At 52.0% G+C, this 24539-nt stretch overlaps 14 protein-coding genes across 14 annotated transcripts; 8 read left to right on the top strand and 6 right to left on the bottom strand.

The window, feature by feature from the left end:
- Positions 1-5: 5 nt before the first annotated feature.
- SNOG_16119 (hypothetical protein) lies at positions 6-824 on the bottom strand (the record flags this gene model as incomplete). Its single annotated transcript, XM_001806194.1, has 1 exon — positions 6-824. The coding sequence occupies one exon, from the start codon at positions 822-824 to the stop codon at positions 6-8; it is 819 nt and encodes a 272-aa protein (XP_001806246.1).
- Positions 825-1104: 280 nt separating this feature from the next.
- Positions 1105-1815, top strand: SNOG_16118 (hypothetical protein; the record flags this gene model as incomplete). The annotated part of the gene is made up of 2 exons (XM_001806193.1): positions 1105-1189; positions 1247-1815. 2 exons carry the CDS (start codon positions 1105-1107, stop codon positions 1813-1815), a joined length of 654 nt encoding a protein of 217 aa, XP_001806245.1.
- A 218-nt stretch (positions 1816-2033) lies between these two features.
- Positions 2034-3179, top strand: SNOG_16117 (hypothetical protein; the record flags this gene model as incomplete). Its single annotated transcript, XM_001806192.1, has 1 exon — positions 2034-3179. One exon carries the CDS (start codon positions 2034-2036, stop codon positions 3177-3179), a length of 1146 nt encoding a protein of 381 aa, XP_001806244.1.
- A 194-nt stretch (positions 3180-3373) lies between these two features.
- SNOG_16116 (hypothetical protein) lies at positions 3374-4873 on the bottom strand (the record flags this gene model as incomplete). The annotated part of the gene is made up of 1 exon (XM_001806191.1): positions 3374-4873. One exon carries the CDS (start codon positions 4871-4873, stop codon positions 3374-3376), a length of 1500 nt encoding a protein of 499 aa, XP_001806243.1.
- A 237-nt stretch (positions 4874-5110) lies between these two features.
- SNOG_16115 (hypothetical protein) lies at positions 5111-6777 on the top strand (the record flags this gene model as incomplete). The annotated part of the gene is made up of 3 exons (XM_001806190.1): positions 5111-5158; positions 5194-5869; positions 5919-6777. The coding sequence occupies 3 exons, from the start codon at positions 5111-5113 to the stop codon at positions 6662-6664; spliced, it is 1470 nt and encodes a 489-aa protein (XP_001806242.1). The 3' UTR covers positions 6665-6777.
- A 247-nt stretch (positions 6778-7024) lies between these two features.
- On the top strand, positions 7025-8763 carry SNOG_16114 (hypothetical protein; the record flags this gene model as incomplete). The annotated part of the gene is made up of 3 exons (XM_001806189.1): positions 7025-7133; positions 7183-7614; positions 7673-8763. 3 exons carry the CDS (start codon positions 7025-7027, stop codon positions 8761-8763), a joined length of 1632 nt encoding a protein of 543 aa, XP_001806241.1.
- A 449-nt stretch (positions 8764-9212) lies between these two features.
- Positions 9213-10371, bottom strand: SNOG_16113 (hypothetical protein). The gene has a single exon (XM_001806188.1). It carries the CDS (start codon positions 10338-10340, stop codon positions 9501-9503), a length of 840 nt encoding a protein of 279 aa, XP_001806240.1. The 5' UTR covers positions 10341-10371; the 3' UTR covers positions 9213-9500.
- A 335-nt stretch (positions 10372-10706) lies between these two features.
- On the bottom strand, positions 10707-11350 carry SNOG_16112 (hypothetical protein; the record flags this gene model as incomplete). The annotated part of the gene is made up of 2 exons (XM_001806187.1): positions 10707-10749; positions 10839-11350. 2 exons carry the CDS (start codon positions 11348-11350, stop codon positions 10707-10709), a joined length of 555 nt encoding a protein of 184 aa, XP_001806239.1.
- Positions 11351-11517: 167 nt separating this feature from the next.
- On the top strand, positions 11518-12283 carry SNOG_16111 (hypothetical protein; the record flags this gene model as incomplete). Its single annotated transcript, XM_001806186.1, has 2 exons — positions 11518-11531; positions 11779-12283. The coding sequence occupies 2 exons, from the start codon at positions 11518-11520 to the stop codon at positions 12281-12283; spliced, it is 519 nt and encodes a 172-aa protein (XP_001806238.1).
- A 1077-nt stretch (positions 12284-13360) lies between these two features.
- Positions 13361-14450, top strand: SNOG_16110 (hypothetical protein; the record flags this gene model as incomplete). The annotated part of the gene is made up of 3 exons (XM_001806185.1): positions 13361-13473; positions 13510-13705; positions 13791-14450. The coding sequence occupies 3 exons, from the start codon at positions 13361-13363 to the stop codon at positions 14448-14450; spliced, it is 969 nt and encodes a 322-aa protein (XP_001806237.1).
- Positions 14451-15385: 935 nt separating this feature from the next.
- Positions 15386-16752, top strand: SNOG_16109 (hypothetical protein; the record flags this gene model as incomplete). Its single annotated transcript, XM_001806184.1, has 4 exons — positions 15386-15581; positions 15653-15857; positions 15912-16420; positions 16469-16752. The coding sequence occupies 4 exons, from the start codon at positions 15386-15388 to the stop codon at positions 16750-16752; spliced, it is 1194 nt and encodes a 397-aa protein (XP_001806236.1).
- Positions 16753-17562: 810 nt separating this feature from the next.
- On the top strand, positions 17563-18609 carry SNOG_16108 (hypothetical protein; the record flags this gene model as incomplete). The annotated part of the gene is made up of 1 exon (XM_001806183.1): positions 17563-18609. The coding sequence occupies one exon, from the start codon at positions 17563-17565 to the stop codon at positions 18607-18609; it is 1047 nt and encodes a 348-aa protein (XP_001806235.1).
- A 191-nt stretch (positions 18610-18800) lies between these two features.
- SNOG_16107 (hypothetical protein) lies at positions 18801-20452 on the bottom strand (the record flags this gene model as incomplete). The annotated part of the gene is made up of 2 exons (XM_001806182.1): positions 18801-20204; positions 20270-20452. The coding sequence occupies 2 exons, from the start codon at positions 20450-20452 to the stop codon at positions 18801-18803; spliced, it is 1587 nt and encodes a 528-aa protein (XP_001806234.1).
- A 2030-nt stretch (positions 20453-22482) lies between these two features.
- SNOG_16106 (hypothetical protein) lies at positions 22483-24439 on the bottom strand (the record flags this gene model as incomplete). Its single annotated transcript, XM_001806181.1, has 3 exons — positions 22483-23761; positions 23808-24160; positions 24254-24439. 3 exons carry the CDS (start codon positions 24437-24439, stop codon positions 22483-22485), a joined length of 1818 nt encoding a protein of 605 aa, XP_001806233.1.
- Between the last annotated feature and the right edge of the window lie 100 nt (positions 24440-24539).

Genomic DNA, 24539 nt, shown 5'->3' with positions numbered 1-24539 from the left:
CCAAATCACGGCGCTTCCGCCGCTTCCTCTTCGCTCGACTTTTCCTTCTTAGAGTCCTTTTGTCTCTTTTTCTTCGGCCCCTCAATCGTGAGCATCATAATGCCCCCCACCTCTCCCTCGCTCTTCACTTCCTTCGCGCCCTTGACCTCCTCGACCGCGCGCCTGACCGCCGCTATAACACCACTCGCCTCGTCCTCCGTTGCCGTCCTGCCCTTTTTCTTCGGCGCCATCAACACTTCCACCTTCCTCCCGTCGCCCAAAAACTCCTTCAATTTGCTCAACCGGTGCTTCAAATCCCCACCCGCAATCGCCCAGCTGAATTCCATATTCTTCGGCGCCGGCCCCGCGCCCAGCCCTTTCGCCTGTCTGCGCGCCAGATCGAGTTTCTTCTCGTGTTGTTCGCGGAGGGCTATCTTGCTCATGACGCGGCATGTAGGCAGGTCGTTGGGGTCTTGGTTGCCGAATTCGTCGACTTTGCCGGGCGTCATCTGCACGAGGTAGTGCGTTACTCTATTTACGCGGGAAAGGGCGTCGGCGAGGGGCATGCCGGGGTTGAAGGTGCCGCTCTCGTCGACGAAGTTTATACGCTTCGAGCGGATTGCGCCGTCCAGCACGTAGTGGTCGGAGAGGGCGTGGCGGGCGACATCTTTGACGTAGGTCTTGGTGCGTATGGTGGTGTGCGAGGCGAGGCTTGGGGTTGGAGAGGGCGAGTGTGCGAATGCTGGGGCCCAGAGCAGGGGGATTGAGGTTGGGGCGCGGAGGGTGGGTGCGACGAAGACGCGGTAGAGGGCGCGGGATGTGCCTGAGATGTGTGATGGCGGCATTGCGTTTAGAGGATGTAGAGAAATACGGGTGAAGAGGACGCGGAACAACCGACGCTGAATGTACAATTGCGATGTCAAATGGTGAGGATCGCGAAGCTTTTTTCGAGAGAAGCTGCGCCCAGCATGACCCAATCGGTAGGCCGCACCCCCGCGGCTTCCAGCCCACCTGTTCATCACTCCTCCGTGACGCTCGCCAGCCCTACTTCATGTAGCAAACCATGATGATATTGATAGTACGAACACACTCATCACCCCAAGTATCGCTGCTTCATCTGCCGCCATGAGTAATCCACTCGCCGACTACTTGTCTGCCATCGAGGCTCGCGATGCGCAGGAGAAGGCGCACGAAGAGTACATCAACGCATGTGCGTGCCGACGAATACGAATAGACGTTGTTCCGCTTCCCGACTGACTATTTGTAGACACAAAACTTGCCGACCGCACAGCAGCTAGTCTAGCAAAGCAGCCTGCATCTGCTGCCGAGGACGCTGATACCACCCCTACTGCATCCAAGACCATTCGACCTGGGACTCCTAAAGGCAAAGGAGCTGCAACTGTGGCAGATGTGTCGCCGCCTTCTTCACTTGCGCAAATACGCGCTGAGCTGGCCAACACGCAACGCACCCGCAGCGAACTAGAGACCAAGCTCAGCGACGTAAACTTGGAGCTATCTGCGCTCAAAGCCTCAGACTCCCTCCAGAAGCAGCGCATAGAACAGCTCGAGAAGGCGAAGACGAACTTGGAGCGACGCGGCAAGGATAGAGTGGACGAGCTGAAGGGCAAGGGCAAGTTTGTCGAGGATATTCAGGATGAGATGGTGGCTCTGACGCTGCAGCTCAACATGGCAGAGCAGGAGAAGCAAAAGCTGAAAAAGGAGAACGACGATCTGACGAAGCGGTGGGTGCAGAAGATGGAGGAGGAGGCCAAGCGTATGAATGACCGCATGGGATGGGAAGACCAGACTGGGTGGAGGAAGGGCAGTCGTAGCTGATGCGGGAGTATATAGCTGGACTGTGTGAAAAGCTGCTAGGTGCATTAAACCATGAATCCATCCCCAGCATAGCTGTCGCTGTTCCATCGGGGGTCCGCACTGGTGCCTGCATGTCTTGGCGTGGTGAACGATAGCTCCCCACCACAACTTGGAGCTCCCGCCTCACGACCACCACGCCTGGCGAGTCTCTCTGCACAACTGACACTCGGCGCTCGACCATGGAGGCCGCAGCATTGAAGACGTGGGGTAAGTCTATCCGATACAGAGTCCACGAAATCATCCCCAAACACCCCGCAATGCCCCGCCACAGCACCACAGATACTAACAAACACGCAGAGCTCGAGAACTCGGTCAAGCTCGTCGACCCGACCAAAGATGCCCTCTACTCGTACTCCTCCTCAGCCCAGAAGTCCATGGACGAGGCCCACCCATGGCGCACCGACCCGCACTACTTCACCTCGGTGCGCGTCTCCGCCGTCGCCATGCTCAAGATGGTCATGCACGCGCGCTCCGGCGGCTCTCTCGAAGTCATGGGCCTGATGATGGGCAAGATCGAAGCACACACATTCGTCGTCACCGACGCCTTCCGCCTGCCCGTCGAGGGCACCGAGACCCGCGTCAATGCGCAGGACGAGGCGAACGAGTACATGGTTGAGTTCTTGCAGCGCGCACGAGACCAGGGCCAGATGGATAATGCGGTCGGCTGGTACCATTCCCATCCGGGCTATGGGTGCTGGTTGTCCGGCATCGATGTCAATACGCAGAAGACGCAGCAGCAGTTCTCGGACCCCTTCTGCGCCATCGTCATTGATCCTGATCGCACTGTCAGCGCGGGCAAGGTTGAAATTGGCGCGTTCCGAACGTTCCCAGCGGCGTATATCGAGGAGCAGGAAAAGGTCACGAGCAAGACCGGTGGTGGCGGGGCTGATGGTGATGGGTTCCAGACGATTCCGCTGGGCAAGATTGAGGACTTTGGCGCTCACGCTGCGCACTACTATTCGCTTGAAGTCTCCCACTACAAGTCCTCGCTCGACGCCAAGATCCTAGAAGCCCTGTGGAACAAATACTGGGTACAGACTTTGTCCTCGTCACCGCTGATTTCGAACCGCGACTACGGCACCAACCAGATTAGCGATTTGGCGCGCAAGATACAACAAGAGACGAGCAGCAGCAAGCGGTACAAGACCATGACAGCGGGCACTGGAAACGAGAAGGACCAGCTCGCTAAGCTAGGTGCGGCGGGTAGCAAGATTGCGCGGGAGGAGGACATGGGCTTGTTGGCGGCCAAGGTCAAGGACCAGGTGTTTAACCTCAAGGGCGGCGCTCAAGAGCCTGTCAGCCAGGAGGTCGAGATGAAGAGCTGAACAGAAGGTATGAGGCTGGAGATGTTACTTCTTGCAAAGCATAGTTAGGCGTTATGGCGCGGCTGGAAGGACGGATTAGATGAAGATATGACATGATCTCAAATAAACCTTCTCCCATGGTTCTCCTCATGGGGGAAGCGATGAACCGCACATATCATACATTCTCAACGCGTGAAGACATAATGTACACGATTCTACTTCTTCCCCCCCTCAATCTTCGCAATCTCCTCCGACGCCTCCACCTCATCCGTCTCCAGTTCCTGAGCGGCTGCTAATTCATTCTCCTTCCTCTCGACCTCGCCCGTCAATTCGTCGACCTTGTTCTGCGCCTTCGTCTGCGCCTGCCAATCTTTCTTAATAGTCGCGACCCTGAGCTCTCTGCTCGCCACATCCAACTTGGCCTTTGAGACCTCCAAGTCCCTCTCGTCTACCTTGAGGCGCTCATCGCTGGCCATATTCTTTCTCTCCTCCGCAGCGTCTTCCTCGCCCATCAGAGCCTGCGCCTCGGCGCGATGCTCCCACACCTGCGCAGCCAAGATGGCCGCCTCATGCTGCATTTCCTGGTCCTGCACCGCTAGCCTTGCAGCTTCGAGTTCCAAGACTTCTCCGTCGAGAGGAGATACCTGGGAACTCGAGGTCGCGCGCTCGAGTAGGATGGCGCGCTGCTGGCCGAGCTGTTGGGAGCGGGGGAAGTCGAACTCGTATTTTATGTAGTCGGACCATGAGAGGCCGCCGGTGATGCGGTGGAAATGGAGTTCCTTTGCTTCGGCGAGGAGGTTGTAAGCTGATATACTGAGCTCGGTGCGTTGAGGGCCCTCGGGCATGGTAGTAGCACGCTCCCAGCGCTTGTCGGCCACGTCCTCGTAGAGGGTTGGGCGCGCCACGTCCAGTTGCTTTGGGTCCAGATCCTCAATCTGCTGGAGTTCGCGGAATTCTGCCCAGCCAAGTATGCTTTCAAGCTCTTTGGGCGGGGATTCGCGGATGAAGGACTTGTGCCATGGCTGGACGGTTTTGTTTGTGAGATCTTCTTGGTGCGAGAAGAGGATGTTGTGCAGGGCGTCGCGCTCGATCATGACGCGAGAGAGTTCAAGAAGGTTCTTGACGTCGACTTCCTCCCATGTGAGAGCCTGTCCGCCACGGCCCATTTGCTCGAGTGCGTCCTCGAGGAGGGGTCGCTCTTCCAGTGTGACCATGAGACTACGTCCCCTCCCTTGTATCTTCTCGTGATACTTGAAAATATCGCCGAGCAGGCGAGGAGATGGGCTCTCGATCTCTATGGCGTTGTCCACGATGATCAGCTCGCCTTTGCGGAAGCGGTATGAGAGTGCTGTTCGCCATGCCAGATCGTACACCTTCTTCGGTAGCTCGGTTGCAAAGTCGCGGGGCTTGGGGCCAAATGCTACGCCTCCACCTCTGAGCATGGGCGACTTCCTGTCTCCCAGACGTGCGCGACCAGAGCCCTTCTGTGGCCGGATCTTCCTTCTTGACCCGTGCACCTCATACCGAGTCTTGGTCGAGGCGGTTCCGAGCCGGGTTGAATCTCCCTCGTATACAACAGCGCGGTGTAATATGTCTCTTCGCGTGGGCAGATGGAGGTGGTTTGCAGGATATGTCTGGAAGCGGAGGGGCTCGAGGGAAGGAAATTGGTGTATCGTCGCAAGGACTGTCTGCTTGTCGAGAGGTTTGACGGGCATGTACTCGGCGGCGGAGGTCGTTATTGGGGCTGCAGAGGCCTGGGAGGAGGCAGATGTGGTTATTGGTCGGGCATATGGCTTGGACAGACATTTCTGTACAGTATTAGCAGTGTGCATATATGCGTCTCTGACGGGTGGCGCACTGTGCAGCGAGATGTGAGCGCATCCTGCCGTATCGGCAGTCTGCTCAATTGCAATGTGGCGCCCCGGATCGGCGTTGACATCCTCGTGGAAGCCATGCCGGAAGGTCGTGGCTCAGAAGTTGCGGAGTTGACCATGTCAAAAGTGTGCCAAGACCGCGGCATCCTAACATTTTCTAGCACCAGAGCGGCGTTGAACAGGACACCAACGACACGTTCAATTCCGCCATGGCATCTGCTGCGCCGTCCGCACGGCAATTCAGCACGTGTCTGCGCTGCATTCGACGTGTCTCCAGCGCCAATGGCAGCCCTCGCCGTTTTCTGTCATCCTCTGCGATAGCCCGCGAAGAGGTGCAGGCACAATCTTCGACTCCCGCACCGCCGGCCCCGCCACCCTCGGACGACAAGACGCTCACCGACTCCAAGGAGAAGAAGGCAGTCCCGGACTTCATGCAAAAATGGGGAACTCTGGACCCGCAGACCGTCGAGAACAAGAAGCTGGAACGCCGCCTGCTGCGAAGGGAAGGTGTGCAGCCCGTTGGTTCTCGTCGTCGCCGTGCTGCTCTCGGACGATCTGCTCTGAAACAGGCGCCCGAGGTTCCGTTCGAGCAGCTTCCGTACCAATGCTTCCAAGAGGCGAGGAAGATCCTTCTGGAGGACAGACAGGAAAAGATAAAGGCGATTGAGACTCAGCAGTTGAGGATCAAGAACTTGACAGACCAAGATCCTGCCGTGAGTGGAGGACAACACGCCAAAAAGATCCGACTGGAGAGCATGCGAAAGCATCTGGAAGAGCTCGTTATTCTGGCGGACATCAATGACCCTATAGTCAAGAGAAAATTCGAGGACGGCGAAGGCATGTTGCGTTTCCAATCCTGGGTCTGTACAAGCTAACGAGAGGATAGGCGACATGAACAAACCGATATATCGCCATCTTGCGGAGAAGAAGTGGCGGTCATACAAGCGGCTCGTCCTCGATCAGCGCCTGACCCAGATGAACGTCGTTCCCGATTTCCTCCCTACCCTCGACGTTGTAGCAGACATTGATATCGGTTTTGGACGGAAACCGGTGGCGCCAGGTGAATTTGTGGAATCCTTCATCAGTGAGAAGATGCCTCGACTCAAAGTCCAGACCTTTACGCCTGGTGAGCGACTTGTCACCGTCGTAGTTGTCGACGGTGATGTCCCTGTGGTGGAGGAAGATAGCTTCGCGTCCCGTTGCCACTTCGTTGCATCCAACATCCCGTTGTCCCCAACACGAACATCCATTCCCCTGCAGCGCATTGCACAGGAAGACGCCAAGGCCACGGATGCCTCTGCAAAGAAGATAGCTCTGCCCTGGGCTGCGCCGTGGGCCCACAAGGGAGCACCATACCACCGCCTAGCAATATTCGTCATGGAACAGAAGGAAGCAAAGCCACTTGACATGGGCAAGCTCGGCGCAACCAAGCGCGAAAAGTTCAACCTAAGGAGCTTCGTCGACAAGCACAAACTGAGCCCCATCACTGCGACCCTGTTTAGGACACAATGGGACGAGACTATGGCGGGTGTCATGGAGCGCGCTGGTCTGAAAGACCAGGTTGGCGTCGAGCTCAAGAGGAGAAGAGTTGAGCCGCTGCCTTACAAGAGGCGCACCGAACGCATGCGCTGAGCTTGTCGTGTAACATGTGTACAAGTATTGCAGTGGGTGTGAGATTATCACGATCTCATGAAATGTATCATATTGCTCACCGTGTCTTGCAAGCATAGACACGGCATCTCCGACTGTGTGTTCATGAGCTGTGTCGAGATTTCCAGGTCGTGCCTTCCTTCACATCCGTGCCTTCTCGCTCAACAACATCACCCGCGCCTGCCTCATTGCAAGACCCCACATTTCTCGTCTCCAAGCTTTGGTCTGTTATTTCCGCCTGCTTTCCTCGATTTGATGACATGCATGCCCCGCCTCTTCGCCTCTTCGCCTTGCACGAACAATTCTCTCACATCGTAGCCACCACCCTTAGCGCATCAAACCATGTCACCAAGCTGCCCTCTTTTCCCCGGACCTACCCTGCCTTCACGTGCGCAAGCCGCCTTGGCAATCACTATTCTGCGGACAAAGCCTGCAAATATCACAATCCGCGGTCAGTGCCGCCTAGGTGACTTCGTGACTGCCGAAGCTGAACTTGATAGATTACCTCCTGCGGCTTCGAGAGCACTGCAGGCCAGGAAGGCCGGCGGAGTCTCCAGAAGAGTATGAATACTACCTCGACCTTGTGGGCTATTGGCGAGAGCAGTGTCAGAAGGCTCACGATGAATGCGATCGCCTTCAAGGCATAATCATCCGGCTTGAGAGATCGAACCACCAGTTGTCCCAGCGAACGAATACATTTCCAGAAAAACTCCCCAGTGTAACCAGTACGGCTGTCCCCGCAAAAGCCAGCCCGGCCACACATACACGTCCCAGTACAGCCAATAATGGAGCAAAGCGGCATGCTCCTGTATCACTCACACGGGCGCCAAAGCGTCCAAGAGCTTCAGCTACGAAAGCACCGGAACAGAGCATTTCGCAAACTCAAGACGGCATCGAGAGTGACTTCGAGTTCCTAGAAGGTCTGGGCAATGGTGACTAGTCCCATAAGTTTTACGTCGCTGGCCGTGCAAAATATCTAACATTTACCAGACGGCAAAGTCCTCCTTGAATCTCTATATACCACGCATCAATTGTGCAGGGCATCAGCACCAGATGCAGAAACACTGTGCCGGCAATTGGTTCGCACATCAACTGCACTCGCCAAGATTATCCGCCTCATTGCTCACAATCACGAACATCTTTCACGGCAAGGGAGGAAAACTGCAGGTGCGCAGTCGCTGGGCGATGATAGGTCCGGCTTCTCGCAAGCCCTTACCATATCTGCTCGCGCGTTTATGTCAGTACTTGTTGGAGTGACTAAGATGATGGATGAGTCGAGCGATGACCGTCTACCGAGCCTGGTCGTATGCGAACTGGCCGATACATTCAAAGCTGGACTCGTGGCTATCGAGCTATCGGCGCAGCATACGGCCGACGTGTCTTCTTCTGCGCCCGTTCCAACACAAAAGGGCAAAGTAAAGGCGCCTGTGCCGAAGGAATCTTTACCAGCTCGTTCTATGGCTCATTTTCTCGTAGGCATAATGGGTCTTCTAGACAAGACCAATGTCGTCCATCAGAAGCTGTTCGATGCTTTTGCCTTCCTCCTCTTAGAACGTGCAGGGAAGCGGCTTTATTATTGCACATTCGGGCGGCATCGTAGCGCCACCATTGAAGAAGACCTCGCACCTCTTCCTGAGCCTTCTAATCCTGCGGCGAAAGCCCAAAATGAATCCCAAGCAATGGGTATCCGCCGTGAGCTGAAAGCCCTAGTCTTGATCCTTGAACGAGCAATGGGCCTGGCTCCACACCACATGAACCCTGCCAACGGCAAAGCAGCAAAGAGCCAAGATTCGAATCGCCTCTGTCGAACGCTGAGCATGAAGACGTTGCCCGCGGCTCCGAAAGGCCGACTCAGTCCGCTCGCTAAGGATCGACTGCAACGTACACTTGTCGCTTGCATGTACGGGACCAAGCAGGACGATGAATTCTTGGACGTTCTCACAAAGCCAATGCCGGCTATGCGCATCAGTACCTTGTCCAATGTGGCAAAGATTGACGATAAAGACGTGGAACAATGGTACAAAGAAGAGGTCTGGAGGCTTGTGGGATGGGACATAATGGCCCGTGAGGGCGGATGGTGAGCGAAATGATGCCAACCATGATAAAGAGGACCAGAGATTTGGTGCCTTGCCTCCATGTTCGACATGCTGGGATCTAGTTACGCATTTACAGAACTTACCGTACCTCTCTCGTGATGTAGGCATTGTCTCACGGCTTTCGGGTCTGCGTAGTGATGCATTGCTCATGCTTTTGCGCTTTCTCTTCACGTTCCTACCACAGCCCTACCAGTCCATCCACCAACACGAGGCTTGTTGATATCCACTGAAGGCAAATCATCAAGGACGCGAACGGACGTTCGATAAACGTCTCCTGTGGCCTGCCGTCAATGCGACATCAAATCAGCTCTACCAGAGCCTACAATTCACGAATGCTCAGATGGACAATGCCTTTTGCACAGCTAATTGATATAAATTGATCTCTAGAAGTAAAGTTGATGTGCCACGTGAGGACATGTATGTAATTCGTGATGGGTCTACTCCCGTCCACAGGTATTATAGATTACTACAAGATGTGAGATACCATGTCTAGTATCTCGCGGCTTCAACTCTCTGCACAAACATGGAAGGGAGATTTTACGGGTGTCCGGGAAACTCCATCCCTCGGCGCGAATGTCACGTGTCTCTCAGGTGTGATAAAAGACAAGATTGTGGCAACCATCTTCTGTAAGGCCGACTGATCTGTACAAAGTCATGAGATATAAGCGTGCCGTGGCTCCATCCGAAGCAAGCGATGAGCTCAACGCTCCAGCGCAACCGCATCACTCATCTGGGGGTGTAAGTAGCCCTACAACAACGCCGTAATTTGCACCGATGACGTCGACGCCCTTCTCGAGAAAGAAATCAAGTATCATCGCTCTAGCAGTTTTCGAGTCATCATCCGCATCAATGGCCTTCAAAGCCTCGTCCAACTTATCCTGGTCCCAGTCTGATCCAAAGAAGTACTTGATGCACTCGCTGTTCACGAACCGATCGAACTCAAAGTGCCCCTGTAGAGTAAGGACACGTCCTGGCTCGTAGATTCCCTGGACTGCGCAGTGATCGGTACTCCCAACCGCCATCCACTCTGCTGGTAATGACTCCACGTCAGGTATAACTACATGATCATGGTGCACAAATTGCAACCGCATGTTCTCGTCCAACCGTGTCCCTCCCTCTCTAAATGCCCTCAGGAACCTCTCGTGCAGCTTAACTTCCTGGACACCTATTTCCCAGCCCTTTGGGTCTTTCTCAACACGCACTCCATGCTTTTTCAATAGACTTTGGCACATAATCTGGTGGCCGAAACAGCTTCCGAAGATTTTTACGCATGGGTGGTGAAGGTACACATTGCGGATGTATGCTTCCAGTGTGCGGATCCAGGGTTGGTCGTCGTATGCGGAATTTGCTGAGCCGCTGATGATGATGGCGTCAAAACTCTCGAGTGACGAGGGATATTGATCTTTCATGACGTCGAAATCCATTGATTGAATCGTGATATTCGGTGATGCGCGGGCGAGGAGTTGGTGGAATATGCGGCCGTAAGTGGGGGCTCGTTTGGCGAATACATTCGGGACGGGTATGTCGGCGTTGAGCATGCAGATGCGTGTTACAGGAGCCATTTCTTTCAATCCAGAAATCGCGGAAGATTTTATACCATGGGAGTGGTGCCTCAATGTTGTTGTAGGGCGTATCGTATATCTGCCCGATCTGGTGGAGCATGTTAGCCGCTGATAAGCGCCTTATCGCGGATTGCCACTATGATAACGAGTTATTGAGTGCTCGTCTGCCCGACTTCGGATTCACATGTTACATTTTCGAGACGTGAAGGATGTTGCAAATAGACTGCATAGTGGATTGATGCGTTGCGGTAGTGACTATGGTGGCCTTCCATTCCGTTCAAGAGTAGCTTACGCAATTTGGTGTTGTTGTGTAACAGCCTTGGAACTGGCCTTGAGTGGACGTTGCATTGACCAACTCACACAGGCTTACACTCTGGCTTGTGCTTCTTCCATCTCTTCTTCTGACAATCTGTCGAGCAGTATTTCTCGTCTTTGCACCTCGCGCACATCAACAATGGCTTGTCATCGTCACGCCTATCCCTTCCACATGCTGCGCACCCGTCCGGAAAACGGTCCAACTCATTGGCCAGCACCTTGATCTCATCTGTGAACTCGACCCCAGCATCGTCAGAGTATCCAACACTCGCATTCATCTTATTCAACTGGCCTGTCTCATCAATAGTCAACATCTTCGCCTGAAGGGCTCTCCCAATGACATCTTGGAACATTGGCGAAGAGTTTGGATCATGCGGATCGACCTGCGCAGCTAGATGCTGGAATGTCCGCAGAACAAAGTCCCACATGAAGTAGACTTTATTCTTGCTATTTGCAGGTGTCGCAAAAGTTTGCTGTACATTTTGAACCATCGCAGGATGCTCGATCAACAGTTTTGCCAATCGTTGATGGATAAGAAAGAGATGCTGATATGCTGGGTGTGCATCTGGTGCTGGCTGGAAGCGTATGAAGAAGTTCGTGAAATCGGACCTTGTTGTTTTCTTCGTGTCCGGAGACATGTACTCTCCGGTTGCCTCAAGAATGGGAATAACTGCAGGCCATTTCGGATCCGGCATGTTGATGACTGTATCGACGGCTTTCGGTCGATGGGCTTGTCGGTGATGGATTGGTATAAAGACAAAGGATCGGTGGGTTGTCTTAGCAAACGACCAGGCTGGCCCCTTTCCTATATAACCTCTACCACGCTCATGGACAGGTGTCGATTTCCAGAGAGACACAAGGAATGGTTGGCATCAAGTGATAGCGCGTTCTAGCCCCACTTTTCCGCTCCTCCCGCACCCTACTTTAGCTTCGTACTCAACATAACCGTTCCACCATCTCTAACCAGCATGAATTCCATTGGAACTACAACTTGCGCTGCTCGTAAGCGGCAGCCAGATACTGGAGAGCCGGCTTTCTAGCGATGCAGTGGTTGCAAAACCCCGTCATACTGCTCCAGAGCTTGCCAACAGTCGCACTGGAAATCCCACAAACAATCATGCAGGATCAAAACTCTCGACAATAGCGCAAAAGCTACTGCCACGACATACATTGGCGATACAGTGAAAGGTGTGCGGATTGCTTGTACAAAAGAGCCTGGCAGATTCTGGGGGGCCGACAGCTCAGCTGATCATTCGATATTCGAAAAGACAATTCTGGGAGTTCCCGCCATTCTGGGCATTCCGCTGGTAATTCATCGCGTCGGGACCCAGTCAAACAACCGCGCCGATCTCGACTGTCAAATCGCTACGTTCCTCAACGTCAAATACGAGGACGGGCTTGCTCCTCAGTGGCAATCACATGTTGGCACGTGTCTCGTCGCTCGCGAGGACAAGGAGCCTCTGACCAGCCAGCATCTCGAAGCGTTGTGGATGTACATCGATAGAGTGATGAATTTCTGTGGCGAAGAGGGTCCCAGGCAGGCGCAGAAGGAAATAACCAAGAAGCGGTTCGAGACATGGTTTGAGAACTACAAGGAGAACGAGGCAGAGAACGGACGCACGGAGTGAAAAGATGTTGGCAGCTTATACGATCTTTGAGCTCGCTGGGTACAGAGCATATGTGACACAGCGTTGCTGCTTTGAAACCTTGTCCAGTTGACAGACTATTCATAAACCATACACAGGTAAGGGGATTCATGTGCATAGACCCGAGCTAAAACATTTCCCAAATCTTCTCCATTCCATTCTTTGTATCTAGAGTAAATTTGATTACAGCTTACCTAGCTATCCAACGTAGGATTTACCAGGCGTGAGATCAGATTGGTCATGGCTTGCCGCAGACCGATCGCGACACAACGGTCAGTGGCTCCTACATCTGACGAGGACCTGCGTGACCATCTTGTTTCTCACATTCCGCACACCACGTCGTTGCACTTTAGTGCAAGTCCTTGGGACTGGGTCTATGAGTTCACCATATCTTGCGCTTGCCACGATCAGATTCATGGAGGAGATGGATTCCTTGGTCAGCGATGGGCGCAATAACTAATGCTTTACAGAACTGAAAGCGCAAAGTGTGTACTTCGGGAGATATTACTTGAAACGAGAACGAGACACGGTCTATCGAATGTGCACGACTTCCTGGCTTGAGCCATTACGTTATCGGTGGGCTGCAATTCTATCAATTGCAAGTCAAGCGCGCGATCGACGGTCTGGCTTGTCGTCGTCTTTCAGCGATCTAGCCTGAACCCGTTCGAAGAGAAACACTGCCAGGCCAATGGCTAGTATTAGCTGTAAAGCCTTCTGAGATTGCGACAGGGATCGGGTTAGGCTGAGGTGCCCGAGGTGCTTCGCGAATTACGCCTGGAAGAGTTCACGCGCACCAATCAATTGAGAATCATGCAGGGCTCCCGCATAATCCATCACCCTTGGGTCGACTATCCCGGATTACTCGTCCCTGTCCGCATGGCGTAATTCTCGGGGGCCGAAAGTGTGTTCCTAACTGCCGGCCTTGGCAAAGATGACAGCTTACCTCCACGATGCTGCCTGGTCCTGAATGACACTTCGTCATAAGCTGCAAGTACAGACCTCTCCACATGCATCCCTGTAGCATTCACAAGAAATCACAGCTTATATCGGGTCTGTATAATGTCTGTCAAACGTAAAGCAACAACGGTGGACAACCCTCTTGATACCATAGGCTTTGAAAGAAGGTTCGAAACATCCAGAGTGCTTCGAGGAAGAGTGGCACCGAAGCATGAGTATGTCAAAAAGACGCGGCACATTATAAGACACAGGGAAATCGACTTCAGTCACATCGTTCCGACGAACAACACCGCGCTGTTCTTCCAACTGCCTCGTGAGCTTCGCGACATGGTATACCAGTTCTTGTGGTTAGACGCGCAGATTCACCAGCGGTACAAAAAAAAGCATTTCATCGTCACATACGGCGACCAAGGCGGGCTAGGACTTGAGGATACAAGTCAAGGCAAGGTGTGTAGCTAACTCTCAGAGAGACCTTACGTACGATGGCTGATGCATCATGCTGCAGGCACCTTGGCTATTAACAAACAAACAGATGATGTTGGAAGGTCTGGCAGAGTTTCATCGGCGTGCGGTGTGGATATTTGAATCCTGGGGCAAGACCGACAAAAAGGAATACATCTTTCCCCTCATCAAACCGGCTCTTGTTCATGAGCAACACCTCTACGTCGACGGTACAGGCAGCAGACCTCACCATAGAGGGCTGATCTACTTCAGCAAAGATGTGGCATGGTCGACGCAAGATGAGGTGGGACCTCCGCATATCGTAACGCTTCGAGCCAATACGATCGGCCTGGTCGATCTCATGTCGGACTCGGTTGATGCAATCAGTGACGTACGGAAAGTCAAAATCTATCTCCAGATCCATGACCAGCGTTTCAGGTTCCGTCGAGTTCAGGGCACATTGCGTCCGTGGAACCTCTATCATGTTCCAGACATCATGTTCGACTTCACAGAGCTTGATCGCTTGGCGGTCCATAAGCGGCTTCAAGTCTTTGAAGTTGAGGTTCAGGTCTTCAAGGATGGGATCATTCAAAGCTGCGCCAATTTGGACCGAGCGATGGCGAATCTAATCACCGAATTAAAGATCGTTGGGAAAGCATTGCTACCAGAGGGAAAGTTTGTCCAGACGGAATCTCAGCCAGGTTGGCCACTTGTGAGCGGCGTAAAATGTATCAGCCTTGTGGTTTCTTAGTTGTGAGATGTGTGGCACTAATGGTACAAATATTTGCGGAAGACCTCCAAAGTTCAATCGCAACGGCATGTGTTCTTAGGCTTATTGTCGATACTACGAGGACTGGTATTCGACACATCAATTCAAGATGGCTCAATTTCAACATGAAATAGTGTGCATTATACCTGCATTTCACTCAATCGGCAGAGCAAGTTTGACATATAGGACGCAGATTATGGATGCCGTACTCTGATTGGATACGAAGGATCACGTGGTAAAAGCTGCAGGACATCTGGAGTCTCCATAAATCCTGTCGCCAGCCATACCATACAGAATTGCACGTGCCAATGGTTAAGCGGGGATCAAACAGCGACTACTTCGTACGAAGCATCATTGACTGGAACAGCGGTGAAGAATTCCACGACCGCCTGCTCACCAGCATTGGAAGTTCTAGCTATACAGCATCATGGTGGCAACGATTGATACTGTCACAGCGATCCCACAGCCAGCTGAAACAGCTGATAGGTGGGAATATAAGTAGTCTGACATATCGATACTATCAAGACCAGATTTGCGACCGAGGATGTGAAAATTCCGTGTTTTTGGTTGGCAGATCCACCTTCGCTACGGTATTTGCAAACAGGCCTGAACCTAGAGGGCGTTAGATTCGTTGGTGAAGCAGCGGTGGGAAGGGCCGATGAGTGAAATCTGTCGGGGCTGCCTCCGCAACGCCTCTCCCCCCAACATCGGCGACTTGTTTACCACGTTACGCTAAGGAACGGGAATGAGAAATTTGGAATCTGAGGCCATGTCTGGTTCATTGGCCTCATTTCAACGTGGCTGCGCGCCATCGCGAGCCTTTTGAGGGAATCTCGTCATATCCTTCCTCTCCGTAACACGACTCAGCTCCGCTGTGTTGTGGTACCTGGTTCGAGAGAGTTTCCATCGTCTACAAGATGGTTCAACGCGTGTTCTCGTGGCTGCCTCTGTTGTTGTCGGCAGTGTACGCGTCTCCTTCGGCGATGGCAACACGCGATATCACCCCGCGAGAGAATGAGAACGTACATGTCACGACTGGTGAGCCTGTAAGAGATCGTATCATATTCGTAGTACTGGCTATGGTCTGTATGATGGGTATTGCGCTCATACTAGGTATGCATATATATATATATATATGTATATATATCCTTCACTCGCGTGCTTCAATTGCTAACACTGCACAGGCATTCGAGCTCGCCAGCTGCGACGAAGCATTCGAATGCAACGGAATGTCACTTCCATGCTTTTCCTCTTTATGTGCTTCATCTTCGTAATTTATATCATTGTCTCGGCAGCTTTGGTGGTTGGTCAAGGGTTGACCACGTACGACCAATGCAATGTCGCGACCATTGTGTGCTTGGTATGTTATATCGCCATTAAGGGCACAGTGTAAGTAAATGTATACAACGCCCTCGGGCTCGACAAGTACTGACACTCAAATAGCTATACATTCATGGTCGAACGCATCCGCCTAGTACGATCTCCATTCATCAAACGCAGCAAGGACTACATATATCTCTCGTGCTTAGCCATGGTACTCGCTTTATACGGCGCTGTCTCGGTCAACGCCTGCATATTCCGCTACACCGCACTACAGGCTTCAGATGGTCGATGCCATGGTGGCATTCGAAGCATTGCTTCACTGCCAACACTTTGCATTAATTTATTCACCAATGTCGTCTTGACAGTCGTGTTCTTTTACCTCCTCCTCCCTGTCATCAAATTTCGTGTTAGTGCGCCGGCTGCTGGTTTGCCAAACTTAAAGAAGAGGACATTTCTGGTTGCACACCCGGATGAGACTGGGGTGCAGAAGAACATCAGGATACTGATGTGGAAGAGTATCATTGGCTCGTTGTTGATCGAGGTCACAATGTTGGCCAACATGATCCAATTCACCCTAACCAAGGGGAAGGAATTGGGGATGATATGCTTCACGATCTGTATGATTGACGGTAAGTCTCTCGCTCGATGACTCGGAAATTCCTAGCTGACAAGGATAGTTTTCTGGGATTGCCTTGTGATTCACTGGTTGACATTTGGATCATCTGCACGAGCAGAGCGTTCCTTGGCGCAATCCATCATGTCCTCCAGAGGGCAAACAGTGCGCCAACTGGGCGATATTCCATCGGGCATGCTCGAGAAATTGGAGGGCAAGGAAGATCCCCTTATCGCGGCACTGGATAGCGCGTTCAAAGTAGGAGGGGTTGAACACCATTCACGCAATTTTTCGATATCGGATTCAATAACGGCTCTACCACCACTGCCATATGGAGTCATTAAATGAGTGCCATTCATGGAGCGAGCAACCAAGAATCTTAGTGGAGCGCAGGCGCATACGCCTTCGCCCGGACCAGAATATAGGCGAGACTCCGCTTGCAGAAGCTCGACTTTCAAGCCCAGACGCTTAGTACGAGTCGTAGTCCAGAGGCAAAACGCCGTGGAATCGCAATGGCGGAAATGTGAACACACTCAGCCGATGTTTTTGTCTTGCAGCCCCGATCGATCGCTGCAGGTTATGGTGGGTAGTAGATCCGCTGCACATTCCCTGGGCAAATCTCGTCGATCCGGCACTACTGGGTCATGCGCGAGCTGGCATCGCGTCGCCCAACAATGTTTCGGGCAATCCAGACATTGTCGATCGACTTTGAACAAGCTCTCGAAGAAAAGTCGAAGCCTTCTGGAGGCGCCGCGGAACAGGCAACCAGCCTCGGCAGACTTTTTTCCCATACAAATTAGTCTAAATATAGCGACGCGCAATAAAAACCAACACCAATGCGATCTAGATTCAAGGAATCAGGCAACCAGCCCACGTCTGTGGCGTGTCACCTTTCATTTCTTTGACTATCGTAGTCTTTTCTCCTTGTTTCTCTGTTCATCCTTTCGCTGTTCTTCCTAACAATCGCGCACTTTTGCGTAGCCATTCGCTTTTTCTTTTTCACAATAATCGTCTGTAATAATGTCTGATTCGATCCAACCTGCGCCTCAGGCGCAACATCCAACCGCTGCACCAACACTAGCACCTGGAGTTCCAGCCTTGCAGTCTACTTTGTCGAGCCCGACGACTGCCAACGCTGCCCCTCAAGCCACACACGCCATGCCACCAACCACCACACCTGCCGCGCCCACGACTGAAGAGGAGCCTCTGACCTTGAATAAGAAGCTCAATAATGCCGATCGTTACTGGAAGTTCAAGGGTGTTCTCCAGGTTCTAGCAATAATACTTGGACTTATCGGTATCGGTACTATCGGATGGTGTGTTTCGACGACTCCCATAAATGACTCTCTTACCTATGGATACGATGAATACTGGACGCTATGGCCCTCGCTCATAACCTTCACCGTCTCCATTATCTGGTGTATCGCGTGTCTTGCCGCTCTTGTCGTGCGCAAGCGTGCTGTCCACCCAGGGCTAAGGGTCTCGATTGACTTGCTCATGTGGCTTGCCTTCCTAGTCACCGCTCTGTTTGCCATGGTATCCCTAATGGAGCTGCTTCAATGGGGCGAGTATGGCGACCTCAGTGGTTCTGGCTACGGCGGATATTCCAGTAGCTATGGCGAGTATGAGCTGCAGGCCAACGGAACATGGATTTGGGAGGACTCTCGCGACTCGAGCTCAACATCGTACACGCGCCCGTGCAACCGCACATCCTCATACTCTTACGGTTCCGGTTTCAAAGATTGCGCGGAACAAGACGCTTATGTCAACAAGCTCTGGCAAGCAAAGCCCCATCGTGAGAATGTAGAGTTGACCGGCGTGGTGTGCCAATTCGCTGGTCTCGTGATCCACTTCATTTTGTTCGTCTGGGCATGCATCGACTGCCATCGCTACAATCGCACCAAAGTCAGCAAAGATGCTGAGAAGATCGCCGCGAAAATTGTGCAGACTATGATCACCAATGGCGCCATCATCCCGCCACCAGGCCAGGCGCACATGAGGCCGGGTGGGCCATGGGCACAGCCACAGATGGGGTACTATCAGTTACCACCGCAGGGACAGATGTACCCGATGGCCGCTATCCGGACACCTCAGGGACAAACCATGCAGCAGCAGTATCCCACGCCGCAAGGCATGCAGGGACCCGTTACGGCCGGCGTCGGAGGGCCGAGCAATGAGAAAGGCGTAGGCCCCAGGTACGCTTAAGGAGAGGAATGAAAGGAATAAAATAATTTGTTAATACCCTTGTTGTTGTCTTGGAAGGAAGTTTATAAGATCTAATACCTCATGGGCGCACAACCAACTGAGTTTGCATACGAGATGATTTCATAAATAGGTTTTTGGTCACCACTATCTCATTTGTGACTTCTTTCCCTACGCCTGTTCCTTCGATACTGTTAGGGCAATACCGCCGGCGGTCCATCAAGCTTGAAGTACCCAGGCTGCAACTTCTGAAACACTTGAGTCGGATCATACTTATCTGCCACAATCTTCAAAATCTCTTTGCTAGCCCCATAGCCTCTAATGACATCCTGAAACTGACTTGCGTAGTTCATGTACAGATACTCATTCGCCAAATCTCTGCTCTTGGCCTCTTCTTCTATTCTCTTCAATATGTTTGCACACGCCTGCCACACGCGCGCATCGTCCTTACTATTGACCCACATCAGTGTCAAAAGGATGTTCAAGATGGGCCCATCTGATGAGTCGAGGCCCAAGGCATTTCCTCCTTTCTTTTGCATCTGCTCCATTTGTGGTACAGTGATAATCTGCAATGTGGTTGCTGGTACAATGCCTTGTACGTCGGTGATCTTGGCGAATTCCTCCTTAGAGACGTCGTACACGAATTGGACAATTCCTCGATCAAGCTTAGCCGATGCCGTCCAATAGCTCTCTCTGTAACCATTGGGGTTTTGGCTGTTAAGGACTTGCGTGATGTTCGCAAGCGTGTCGAGCTTCGTCGTGTCGTAGATCGCCGGAATTTGTCTATATGGCTCAAAAAATGCCGGCTCGGCAACAGGATCCGCGTATTCCAGTTCCGCGATGGCCATTTGAGTACCAGTGGTAGCGTTGAATACGAGGGAGATCATTTGTGTGGCTTTGGTATCGTCGGCTGAGCTTTCACCAAGCTTGACCAGGGCATCGAAGAGAGCTGGAAAGCTCGTGTTGTCATAGTGAAGATGGCCGCCAAACATCAAAGGCCCATGAGAAAAGGTCTCCAAGTTGAACTTGGTGACGATGGCAAAGCTGTTGCCGCCGCCGCGGAGCGCAAAGTAGAGATCAGGAAAGGACGTGGGTGATACAGTTACGATCTGCCCAGATGCCGTAACGACTTCGTAGGAGTCTACGTTGTCGCATGTCCAACCATACTGGTTTGCAAAGAAGGAGATGCCACCACCAGTTGTCAAGCCACCAATCCCGACGTCAGAAATACGGCCACCTACTACGGCGAGATTGTGACTTTCGAGGTTGCTGTAGATCTCACCCCACCTGTTCCCGGGTTGGATGGCGGCAACCTTCTTGTCTTCTGACAACGTGATGTCTTTCATCTTCTCAAAGTTGACCGTAATGCCACCCTGAATATTTGAGGCGCTAGCGAATGCAGCATGCCCCCCGCTTCTTACAGCAAAAGGACATTGCGTCAGTCTCGATAAGAGCACGAGAGTAGAGACATCGACTGCTGTCTCAGGCTTGAATATGCATTGTGGTGTAGTCGCTTGCTGTTGTGCGGACCAGAAGGGGCTGGTAAATGCCTCGTAAGAGTTGTCTTCTCGAATTGCAACCTTATCATTGTCGAAAATCTTTTGAAGAGAATTGCACTGCCATAGAAATTAGTGCAGCTCTCAATTACTATGACGTCACTTACAGCAACTTCGCAACGGCTCATTGAAGATCGTTTTCCAAGCTGCGAAAGCTCCGGCAGATCCGCCACATCAACGCCATTCTTCAAAAGTGCCTCCTTGACATTGAAGTCTGCGGGCTCGAAGACCTCTTGGGCAATCACCCCAAAAGGCATCAGGCCAAGCAAAGCCAACAACAAGATCTGCATCTTGTTTCGTTCAAGAGAATATAGGGACAAGTCAACTATGGTTCGGGACGAAGGAAGGTATTAGCCGCATTTATGCTCGAGAACGAGTAAAAGAATGACAGCCTTGAAATATGCTGTGTTTAACCTAGAACTATATATGTATACGTGGGTGTAACCTGACATTCGTTATCTGTGTGTGACATTAGGGGCTGAAACTCCCGTCGATCTCACGCCTGGACACATTGTTCATTGCTCCAAAACTACGATCACCCCGGTGTTCAGAGGGTGGCCAAGACCGACCATGCCTGACACTACCAGGGAAGGACTACGATACCGTGCTGAGTTACTCGGCGAGCCTAAACACTTTAAGCTCTTTTTAATTAATATAGAGTTCTACTCTGAAATTTGCAAGCGTTAGATTACACTAGCGCATAACTATTCACTACTAGTTTTTCCTTTTGTCCGCATTCTGTTAGCTATCTCTTGGCATTTTCTGTCATAGAACTGGGCTGATGATGAGTTAGAAGATATGGCACCCTTGTTCTAGTACCTCTTTAATCGCGATATAGCTCTGGCTAAGTCACCCTTCTTTTCTTAGGGCATTTACAGATATGTATTTACCCCTCAAACAGCGGAGGAGTTGAAATCCAGGACTGCTGTAACCTAGCAAAGTATTTAGATCAGGCATCTCAGGTAGTGTGCTACCACTATAAGTCCTGAGCTTAGCTCGTCCTCATATCCCTCGGGAGGTTTTACCAGGACGTCAAACCAATCAATCAATCAACTCCCATCGATCATTCCAAAAGAGAGACGGTGTAGTTGTATCGCTCCTTCGACTGATATCAAAAGTGGCAAGCACCCTTTAGAGTTTGATGGCCGACTACAGAACTCACTAGTACCCGGGCCCGAGAGTTTGTTGGTGTTTCGCAAGAGTAACGCTACATGTTAACTAGGTTCTTGATAATCAGACCCATAAACTCTTAAAAAGGTTGGCTGAGGCAGAGCAATACCCGTCAAAATAATCAACCGGACATTTCCTACTCATCATGAATCAGGTGATAATATACTGAAGCGTCGATTAGCGGTTAAGGCCAATATCGAGTGTAGAAAAAAAAACGTAGCTCAATTCGACATTGTATTTGCTCCTTAAGCTAGCCTAGCTTCAAACGTGGCAAGTGCCTTGAACTTCAGAGGGTGGTCATGCTGTACTCGCGGGCGCACATGCCCACATTTTACATTCGCTTATCGATTTGAGAGGTACTATACTTCAGCCACGACCAGGTTGTCAGTACCGCGGAGGCATAGCTAATTTTGGGAGAACCGTCGACAAGTGATAATTGTAAGGGATATCATTCTTCCTGGAAATAGTGCTTGTGACCACTTGCAAGATACTAGGCGATATGAGGCAGGAGTACGAACAGATCGAAACATTCTAGCTGGGAGGGCGGTATTATCTGATCTAACATCGTATTGAAGCAGAAAGAGGGGAATGTGGTAGATGGTGTGGTTGCGCATACGCCCTTCGCGAAGGTGAAGAAGACCCGTGTGCGGAGAGGCGCAAAGCGATGACGACTCGGTGGTTTAGTTATGATTAATTGTTCCGTAGTACTGTACATAGCTTGGTATCTATTTCGGTCATGATAATTTAGCACAAGTTCCAATCAGTCCAGTAAGGAAAACGATGGTTGGTGTCAAAGTAGGGATTCTATTATCATTGATTCGTACATATTCGCTCCCGACTAACTCGTACCATCGTACACTTTCAGGTGGGCAGACTTCGCCTTTCCTCTCCGTCGCCATTTAAAAATGTGCTGCTAAGGTTGCCTTCGTATTCCATGCTCTTCTCTCCGGTTCATCATAGCCATGCGTACTATTACTTTCAGTCTGCAATGAGAGCCGGAGCTTCACAAATGGATGCCGTGCGCTCACGGTGATGCTGGTGTAATGTGCTCGGTCGAGTGGAAGTTGACCGCATGGCCGTCTCGCAGTCGTTTCTTTGGCTGCGTAGTGGTGTATTCCTCCAAGTATTCATCTCACGCCTTCGGGGGCTTTCAAGGATACTTCGGATCAAATTCGTCCGTGTCCAATCCCCAGATCTCGATCTTATCCAGCTCCTCTTTTCCTACAATTGTCATTCTCCTCATGGGCCCCGCACTCCTTGCGTTGATGCTGTTTTCGCGTCCTTCGGGAACATTTGCAGCGTTCTTTGGAGGAAATACAACACCTCCGAGCTTATATACCAGCTTGTCTCCCAGCCCGATATATTTCAGATTTCGATACTCAGGTCGCCAGAATTCTGTTGCCATGACAAATGCATGCATTTCCGGGTCCAATGACGCCACCATATCAGCAAATTCAGTGCCAGGGCGGACAAGCATACGAAGCGCCCAGAGTTTTGGTACCAAGGTCATGATCTGTCGGAGAGATTCCAATGGCGGGACACTGCAGCGAAAGCCTAGTTGTTCAAGGTCCGGGCATGACTGGCAGAGCTTGTAGAGAGCACTGTCAGAAACTACCCAGCGGTCTGAGAGAAGCAGATGACGCATAGTGCGATGGTTTGATTGTATGACGGCGAGATATTCGCCACCTATGCTGCGGCACTGGTTGTCTGTGATTGTGGGTGCAAAGGCATTGGTATTTCCATTCGTCATCCCGGGTGTGGCCGTCGATGGCGTCGTTGGCGTCGCGACTGAACTGTTTGTTTTGGAGTTATCTTTGCTGCGCCGACTGACAATGTACAGACGTTCTAGACCCTTGAAGTTTCCGAATATCACGGCTTGCTCTTTGTCGACGTGATCGCTACGGAAGCACTTCAGATTTTCTGGAACGCGCTTGACGTTGGTGGTTCTCCACGCGTCGTCGAGAAACACAGTCATGGGATCTGAACTGCCCATGGAATTGAAGACGGTGATCTCCTGCTGGTTAGATTCGTCTATGACGCGGTCCAAGCCATCTCCCATGAAGCGAGCGTAGAGATTCCATATGGACAATCGCTTGATAGGCAAATTGCTTTTGGCAGCGATGCATCGGCCAAATATACCCATGAGATTCACCGACTCTTCGCTTGCTTCTCGCATGCGTGGGCTCCAATGCAGCTTCAAGTTTTCTAGCTTCTTGGCGCTGAAGAGAAGCAGGGATATATCGTCAGGATAGCAGAGCGGGTCAATGTCGTAGACGACCAGCGTCTTGAGATTTGGCATGGGAGATATGATTGTCGTAGGCCGCGGAATTCGCTTCGTCTGGCTGCGGAGGGTGAAGGACGTCAGGGTCGAGGAGCGGCTTACGAGACCCTGGTAGATGGTGTTGAGAGGTTTGGTATTCAGTTCCCAGCTGTCAATGTCAGCAATGTGGCAGGTGACATGTACTCGATACGCACGCGAAAGCCTGCAGGTTCTTCATCTTGTCGACGGCGGCGCGCACGGCAATCTGCAGGACCATGCTGTTGTCGGGCACGCGGCCCTGCTTGTAGTCGTCCTCGTCATGCTCGCGCCACTCCCCGACGACCCTAAAGGACTGCACGTAGTCGGTGAAGGACCGCGACACCAAAGTGTTCAGTCCCATGGCAAATGGACTGCCGTTGCCGTACCCTTCTGGCCGGCCATTTTCGCTGTTGTAGCGTATTTCTGCGTACGAATGCAGCGTGACATGTTCGTACAAGCGGGGAAGGGTCATGTAGTAGAAGAGACGTGAGGTGCGCGTAATGCGCGCGAGGTCTGCGACATTGTCGAGCTGCGACTCTGGTCAGCATGTGACGATGCACTGCAATGCGCAATAGCACAACAGCACGACAGCACGGTAGCACAATAGTACAACAGCACGTACGTATGTGAGAATCAGCTGTATGAGATGCAACGGCAGCTCTTTCGCCTGCGCAGCATTTGGATGCGTCCGTGCCGGAGAGGTGAACCACGAATGGATGGGTGCAGTTATGGGACCTGGGCCGAGTAGGGGCGCTCCGGATCTGGACGCCGCCCCGGGCGCGCGGAGAGGAGCCGCGTTATCTGGCATGGGCAATCGCAGCTGTGGAACATGTGTAACGGAGGGTTCGAGTTTCTCATCACATAGTGTATATCTATGTTGTCGCATCGGAGAGACGCACGCTGCACGC

The sequence above is a fragment of the Parastagonospora nodorum genome (genome assembly GCF_000146915.1).
Source record: "Parastagonospora nodorum SN15 chromosome Unknown scaffold_43, whole genome shotgun sequence".
Taxonomy (NCBI): domain Eukaryota; kingdom Fungi; phylum Ascomycota; class Dothideomycetes; order Pleosporales; family Phaeosphaeriaceae; genus Parastagonospora; species Parastagonospora nodorum.
The sequence above is the reverse complement of the archived record's forward strand: the minus strand, read 5'-3'. Positions and strand labels throughout refer to the sequence as shown.